Source organism: Platalea leucorodia (assembly GCF_965183815.1).
Source record: "Platalea leucorodia genome assembly, chromosome: 7".
Lineage (NCBI taxonomy): Eukaryota > Metazoa > Chordata > Aves > Pelecaniformes > Threskiornithidae > Platalea > Platalea leucorodia.
The window spans coordinates 44,472,708-44,481,092 of record NC_138829.1 but is presented as its reverse complement, the minus strand read 5'-3'; the positions used below and the strand labels follow the sequence as shown (position 1 = coordinate 44,481,092).

General features: G+C 55.1%; 1 protein-coding gene across 1 annotated transcript; it reads right to left on the bottom strand.

The window, feature by feature from the left end:
• Positions 1-2,841: 2,841 nt before the first annotated feature.
• On the bottom strand, positions 2,842-5,991 carry SLC35C1 (solute carrier family 35 member C1; the record flags this gene model as incomplete). The annotated part of the gene is made up of 2 exons (XM_082316914.1): positions 2,842-3,659; positions 5,445-5,991. The coding sequence occupies 2 exons, from the start codon at positions 5,989-5,991 to the stop codon at positions 3,100-3,102; spliced, it is 1,107 nt and encodes a 368-aa protein (XP_082173040.1). The 3' UTR covers positions 2,842-3,099.
• Positions 5,992-8,385: the final 2,394 nt, after the last annotated feature.

Below are 8,385 nucleotides of genomic sequence, written 5' to 3'. Positions count from 1 at the left end.
TGTTTAAGCCATCCTCTGATGTTGGTTCTAGAAATGCTTAGAAACCACCCATGCTATCCCATTCCTTTAAGATGAAGCAAAGGTGCACAGCAGAGGCAATCAGCTACAACCACAGCTTCCCTAACCTTACACACACAGCCACGTGACATTTCAAAGAGCGCTTAAGGGATTTTTAGCCAGGTGGCTGTCCTGTCCAGAACCCCCTTGACAGGGTAGTGCAAGGGCAGGGGGAGATCTGCTTCGCTTGTATGCCGGGGAGTCTTGCAGAGAAGAATCCCTGTCTGGACTGGGTTTCCAAATGTTTAGGCAGCTGAGACCTGACGAAATAGCATTATGTAATGCTACCTGCTGTCAGTACATAAGGTCTCGCTCTCTGCACAGACATGACTCACCCCACACGTTTTCCCATTTGTAGAGAGGGGAAAAGCCCAAACAGCTTCCTCTCTACCTCCCTAGCAGCAGCCAAAGCGTATTTCCATAAAAATTTGGGGGATGGGAAGGCGGCAGGCGTGCGCACATGCCTACGCACCCTCGGCAGCCGAAGGGCAGAGGGAAGGCGTGGTGTGGTCACACAGCTCCGACGGTTCTTTGCGTTTGTCTCTGAATTCAGGCAAAAGCATTCCTGAAGCGAAACGACCATGGGTTGCTGCTGTCATACATTCGGCCAGCTTATAAGGAGAAAGTCTAATGACATTACATAAAGTTGAAGGCACCCTCCCACACAGTCAGGCAACACCGCTGTGAAAACCGTGGCAAGGCCAGCCCCGGAAGGCAAGCTCTCTCCTGCCCGGAGAGGACCGGCGGGAGCAATACGTGGACCGGGCGGGACGAGGCAGCGCGCGCTGCTCCCGCTGCTGCGGCGGCCTGACCGACGCGGCCCAGCCGCTGCACCTAAAAGCGCTCCGACTCCCTCCCCGGGGCCAGTCCCGTCGCTCCTGCCCACACCTGGCGCGTCCCTAAGCCTGCCCGGTCCCCCTCGGGCCTACCCGCGGGCCTGAGGGCCCAGCAACCTCCTCAGCCCACTCACCGCCAGCGGTTGATGCCCACGGCGGAAGAGGCGGCGAACCAGGGGTCCAAGATATAGATGCAACGGAGGGAGGCGGCGTCACGTAGCGCTTCCTGCAGCGCCGGGTTATCGTGGAGGCGCAGCCCGCGGCGGAACCAATGCACCGACCGGCAAAGGGCCGGGACCGGGGCCGGGGCCAGGGCCAGGGCCGGGACCGCGACCGGGGCCGCGGCGGCCGCCGCCGCCATCGCCGCCGCCAACTGCCGCCGCCGCCTCCACGCGCCGCCCGCTCCCGCCCCACCCCGCCGCGCTGATTGGCTGTCGCCGCGTATGCGGCGACAGCCAATCAGCGCGGCGGGGTGGGGCGGGAGCGCGCGGTGCTCTGAAGGCGCTCTGCCGCCCCCTAGCGGCCGCGCCCGGAGCTGGGCACAGGGAGCTGTCGCCTGTCGTGTGCGTGTGTGTGTGTGTGTGTCGTCGTCCCCCTCCCCCGCCATGGCGATACACGCTGCAACCGTCGCTCCCACCCCTCATCAGACCCGGAGAGCGACCCCCCGACTTTATTCAGCAGATTTGGCCGTTACAAAGTCAGTACGTGCGACATTAAAAACGTCAGTTCCCATTAAAAAAAAAAAAATAATTCCAGGTCCCCAAATGGCACCCTGCACCGAAAAGAAGGTACCTGTGGTCATGAAACCTAGAGCAGGAGCCCCCCCAAAATTAGACAGGAACATATTCTGGCCAGAAATGGAGTGTCCTTCCGTAGGAGCGGCCAGACATCACGCACGGGGGCTGGCTATATCGTGGAGGATCCACGGGGCAGGGCACGAAGCACTGGCACCAACTGCCCCGCATCCTTGTTCAAATAACCCTTTAAACATAAAAGGGGCAGGGGTTTAGAAAGCCGGTGCAACATCACAGCTGACCCCTGGGATCAAAAATCACCTCGGGTGGCACTTGCATGAGACCAGATGGAGGAGCAGAGATTTCTGCAGGACTAACTGTTCAGCAGCTGATTTCAAGGAAAGGGATTGATGCAGCTGAGCAAAACTAGGATTTCTGGGGGTGAAGAATTCATTGAGCTGGCTATGGGGGTGTTTAAAGAGAACGGGCCAAAAGACAAACTGCAAACACCAGAGGAGATCCAAAGTAGGCATGGAATAAGTCTCCCAAAACAAACCTAATTAGCAAGAACCCCATTTTCAAACACAAACCTACCCCGTACACAGAGGGTAAAGAGGACAAGTATTGTGAACCCCGTGAACTGGGATCTCCACCCTACAGAAGCAAGTGCTTCAGAGTAACTTTTCCCCTCCTGCCTGTCCCCGACAGAGGCAGAGGCCAAGCTCACTCCTCCCTGAGAAAGGCCACTTGAGAGAGCATGCTCTCCCTCACAGGACACAGTGCGGAGGGAATGAGAAGTTTCATTCCCACTCCTTAGCATGATTTCCCGAACTAAGAAACCAGGTGGAGAGAAACGCAGAAGAAACCTCAGCAGGATGTGATACTGACTCTTTGGAAAGGAGATCTGGAGGCACTGCTGCTGCTTAGGCTTCTACAGAACCAGAAGGGAGGGAATTTCCCATCCCTCGCATTGCATGGGGCAATAGGAAGAACGGCTGTTGCCAATCCTTTTACAGCAGAACAGTTTACTGCAGTCTATCCCCAACAGTCTGGCTACCTCCTTCTTCCTTACATGGAGGTTTAGGATTTTATAACTTCAGACTGCGTTCATTCAGTTAATTGTAGATCCCCAAGTACACAAAGCTCTCATCCCGGTCTTCGTCTGCTATGAGCCCACCCCCCCAGAGATGCAAATTGCCCAGATTAGGTCAATATCAACATCCATTTTAAAAAATGATCACAAAAAAACCCCTGATTGCTCTCTACAACACATGCTCTCCCCAACTCTGATACAGGGTGAGATCCCGTGGATAAAACATGATCCAGTCAGGTCTTTGGCTCTGGTTCCTGACACAGTTCCTCATATACTTTGCAGGTGAATTCTTTCCTGCTTCTTGCTCTTCTTCTCCCCAGGAGGAAAGGAGCACTGAAGGTTAGCCCCCCGGGCACAGAAATGGAGGTGCAGGAGCCGCCTACACACCAGTCTCGTTTCGTTCGCTGCTTTTGACATTAGGATCCTCTTGCACCTTTCTCATCTCCAGCCCTTTCACCCATGTGTAGGCGAAGGAGCCGCCCAGAACCATCAAGTTACTCGTCCACCACAAGAGGCTCTTTGTCTCCTCAAAGTAGATAACAGCCAGCACTGTTTGGGCACAGGCCTTGGCTGTCCCAGACACATTGTGGGTGAGTGGGCTAGTGAACTTAATCTGAAGTCCGGTCACATACCCAATGGCAAAGCCAAACACTCCCCCCAGGGTCATCATGCCCCAGAAACTGGGGCTCCCCAGCTTGTCAAAGTGGTAGAGGGTGCGGAACTCGCCCAGCAGCATCATGAGGGGGAAGAACAGGACACAAGCATTGACGTTGTTGTAGAAGGTCAGGCGCCAGATGCTACCATCCACCACAGGCAGCACCTTCTTGGTGTAGATGGCATTGAGCGAGACACACAGGCTTGCTAAGATCCCAAAGAATATACCTGGCCATGACAGAGTGCCCTCTGCGCCTTCCTGGTCAACACCCAGCCAGAAGCCACCTGCAACCAAACAAATCAGACATCTGAACAACTGCTGAAGGACTCAAAACATACAGTCAGCAATTCATCATCTACCTTATACTGAACAACCACAACCACAAGCAGAGACAGGCTTAAGGGCTTCCCCTTTCTATTAAGTGAACCCACAAAGTGTCCTGACTAGTGCCCTGCTAAGATTTATTTTGGGAGTGCAGGTAATTTACTGTGCTATCATTCAATCTCAGAGTACCAATTCCCACACTGAGCAGGCAGCATGAGTTTAGAAACTATTATTCCAAAGAGCCATGAACTAAAGCTAAAGCTACTCTTTTTGTATAGGTCATTTTCAGGAGATCATGTGATTTTTTTTTTTTTTTTAATTGAAAAGGCAGGAAACTGACACACAAGTAGCAAGAAATATTCCTCAAGGTTTTAAAAATAAAAAAAAAAAAAGGCCTCAGGCTTTCCTGCGCTGTTAAGAGGAAGAGAAAGATATGTTAAAAGAAGATGGAAAGATAGTAAACACGTGCATGTGATATTAAGAAGCTTGATCAAAAAAAGATCACAAGGCAGAAACTGAGTGCAGTATCTTCAACATGTTAAGCTTCTTTGATGGGTAATGCACTCTTTAACCACCTCCAAAACAGGAGCTACAGGCTTTGCGTCTCCAGGGCAGAGAGGGAGACCTCTCCCCATCCTGCTCATAAGCAAAACATAAAAGGGGAGACAAGCTACGGAAGGAGCACTGCACCGCCTCTCCATTAGCTGCTTCATCATGTTGGAGGCCGTCTGGGAAGCTGCCTGCAAAGCAGCTAATGTGCTTTAAATTAAGCCCAAATACAAATGGGTTCAATGCATAGACAGGAAAGACTTTGCGTCAGGCCACAGAAGATGCTCAGCCATGCTGCTACAGGCATATGGGCAATGCTCCCACAGCAAAAGGAGATAGAGCCAGGGGGATAGAGTCTCGGAGAAACCCTGCAAGGCTGGCAGACGCCACAGTCCTGGGCAATATCTGACCACGAGACTAACTGAAGGCAATTGCTTGCATCACTTGGGTGAAAAAAACAGTAGTTCTGTTCCTATTCACCTCTTCTGTGGAGAGGAGGATCTCTTGTCTCATTTTCATCTGGGTCCATCTGCTTGTCTAAGCACCAAAGTGAACACATGTCCACCTGGAACCAGACTGAAGTCAACATTTCACCATTCTTGGCATCTAACTGGCCCTCCAGTGGAAGGCAGCCTTTGGAATGAAAGACTTGTAAGCGATTCCCGTTAAGCCAGTCAATGCCCTGCCCTACATACTAACCACACAACCAGATCTTCTGGTGGCGTTTTACTCTCGCCTTGATCAGCTAACCCTTCATCCCATGCATTCAGCCTGTCTGAATTGGCTGGCTCCATTGTATGGTCCCAATGGCACTGACATAAATACTGTTATTGTTACGAAAGTTAATAATCAATGAACACTTGAAACAGGGACAAAGCCACCTGGTTTATGGCCTTTGTGGGGGGAAAAGAAAAAAAAGGTATGGCAAGTCAAACTTCATTAGAGAGCAGACAGGTTTTCGTGCTCAAAGGAAAAAGGGAGCCGCGGTCAAGTAAGGGTAATTTCCTTTCTTAATGAGTTACCTACGTGCTCCAGACATAGGAAGCGGGTTGCTCACGGCAGAGCAAGGCACAAGCCCTGAGCGACCCCACCTCGGCAGGGAACCGCCGTGCAGGCGCGGATGGTTTCCCACGGGACAGACACCCCACCTCCGGCCCTCCGGGGTTATGGGGCAGCCCCCTCCCGCTCCCCCTCACCTATGATGACTCCGCAGGCCAGGAGGGCGTAGAGGGAGGTGGTCTGCTTGAGGAGCAGGTAGGAGAGCAGCACATTGAAGACGGTGGTGAGGGAGCGCCCCACGTTGTAGAAGGCCACGCCGACATGCTTGAGGCAGAGGTTGTTGGAGGTGACCATGCCAATGAAGACGGCGGAGAGGGGCAGGACGCTGCGGGACACCTTGGGGTCGAGGCGGAGGGCAGGCAGGCCGGGGCAGGGGGGCCCGCAGGCCGCCCCCAGGCTGAGGCCCAGGCAGAGGGCGGCCGTCAGGGCGCACTGGAAGAAGGTGACGAAGAGGGGGGCGTCGAGGCGCAGCGAGGGGCTGTCCAGCAGGTACTTGTTGAGGAAGACCATGGCGATGGAGGTGAACCAGTAGAGGCAGACCACCACGGCGATGCGCAGGGCCCGCAGCAGGAAGGGCGCCCGCCGGCCCCCGCCGCCCTCCGCCGGCAGCAGCGGGTCGGCGCCGCCGCCGCCGCCCAGCGCCATCCGCAGGATCCCCGTCCGCGTCAGCTGCGCCCTGCTCATGGCGGGCGCAGGCCGTCAGCCGGCGGCCGCCCGCCCCGCCCCGCCCCGCCCCGGCCCCGCCGCCCTCCTACCGCCGCCGGCCCCGCTCACCCGCTCACCCGCCGCCGGGCCCGCGCTTCCCGGAGCGCCGCGGCCCCGCCCGCCGCCCTGTATTCACGCCCCGCGGGCGCCGCCATGTCGGGGGAGGGCCCGGCCCGGCCCGGCCCCGCCGCCCCGCCCCAGACCGCGGCAGGCCGAGGGGCGGCGGGGAGCGCTGCCGGGGCGACGAGCGCCCGGGGCGGTTTGGTCCTTACGCCCCCCGGTGCGGGCAGCGGGGAAGGGCTTGCTGCAGGCGCCGTTGGGGAGGTGCTGCCATGGGATCTGGGTCTGTGCATTCAGTGATCTCCTAGCACGGACTGTCCCCGCCGCCCGCCGCAAAGCGCCCGTCCGCGCTCTGCTGCCCGAGCCTTCTTTACAGAAATGAAGTTCACGTTTTTGTGGAGGCAAATAAAACCTTCCCCACCTGACCTGAATGAAGTAGACATGGTGACACCTGCAAACAGCTCCCAAGGACAGCACAGGGAAGCGTCGGCTGCCTTGTTCCCCTTCCTGCAGCGTTAGCTTTGAAATCTAGTCCGGAGAATGTCGCTGCCAGCGCCGTTAGCTACTCGGGTCGCTGAACTCTGCGCCCTGCTACGCTGGGAGCAATGCAGGAACTACCGACTTGCAAGGTAGCCTGGGTATTGGGGTCAGCTGCACACGCTCTCCTGCTAAAGCAGTTATCCCGCGGTCCTAAATCATCATCCCGGGTATAAAAGACCCTTCTGCCCGTACTCATATGCCAAAAGGTCCCACCTTCTCCTAATGGTGCTTTATAACAAAGGAGCCTTTTCAATACTAAACTCTAGCATGTTGTGAATTCAACTGCTAGACAGGACAGAATAAATTAAAATTAATACCAGATTCCATGTGGCGGGGGAGGCAGCAGTGAGCTCAGTGTCAAACATTGGTCAGTACAATCCCCCACGCCTTATTTCAGCTGAGTGCTGCAAAATGTCTGCTCTGCAATGTCCTGAGGCCCAGCGATTCGCAGAGGGCACAATTAAGGGGATTTCGGAGGCAAAGCCAGCAGCGTTAATTGCCCTCATAGCAGCCATGCTCTTGCAGTTGCGAAGGACAGAAGCGTAGCAGGGGTTGTGGGGAGAGAAATGACGTATTTCATCAGACCAGTTGATGTGGCTGGAAAATGTTTCAGGCATAATGTGCTTTTCTCAAATCTCTGAAATCACAGTTGATTTTCCCCCCCCCCCAGCTGCATCAGTTGGTTTAGTAAAAGGTGTTGCCTTTCCTCATAGCCCTTCCCTTGTAAACAGCACCTGGGCGCTGGTAGGAATCACGTTCCCTTTGGACAGAAAAAGTTGGTGCCTGGGTGTTTGCTCTGGACTGCCCAAGCGCCCCGCGGGGTGATGGAGAGCTCTGGGTACATGCTGAGCACCAGCTCCCACCCCTGCCCCTTGTGAGGGGCTATCACATGCCTTTCCAGCCTGGTAGAGCCCTTGCAACCCCAAGCGAGTTTTGCCTCCTCGCCTCACTGACCTCCCCGCTCTGCCTGCCTGCGCAGGCAGCCGGGAGAGCCGCAGCGGTGCGTGGTGTTTGCCCCAGCACACACGGGGCGTGAGAGCAGGCGGACGCAGCCCTGCAGTTCCTGCCGTGGAAACAGCAGAGATCATGACTCTGCAGAGGGGCTGGCATCAAGGCAGGGAAAGCTGCTATCGATATGCTGGAAATGACCGACCGGTGTCCCCTCTAGCTCAGCCACGCTTTGATCCTGCTGCTAGAAGTGCAGCTAGGACTTACTCATTGCAAACTTCCCATCCTGCGTCCCTTCCCATCCACCTCCTTCCAGCACCTGGCCCAGCGCTTGTCCCGTAAACAGCGTTGGTCAGGTAAGAAAAAGAAAGCAAACAGGCTGGGTGTGGGGCGCTGGGTCGGTTCTAGAGGTCCCCGTGGCCTGTTACACATACCTGTGTGCTTCAGCATCACACATTTGTCTTGAATTTCAAGGAAATGACCTCTCCTACCACTAATGTCTCAAGTATGACAGCACCTCTGGCAGAATCAGAGCCAGATATAGATCTTCCCCCACCCCCCGCCACTTGCTAGTGTTGTTCAAAATGTCTTCTCTAAACTAAACACAGAAATTAGAGACGGAAAAAACCCCAACCCTCAATTCCATCTTGCCTGCTCATTCAGCACATAGAAGATTGCTTTGTCCTGCACAAGTTTGAAATATCCCAGTCAATAAAATGTTCATTGCTTCTCCTGGGGGATTATTCTCCAGCCTTATCACACATGTATGGCACGTCTGCATGGGAGAATTGACCAGAATAGCACGCTCAGTTCTGACAATATAAC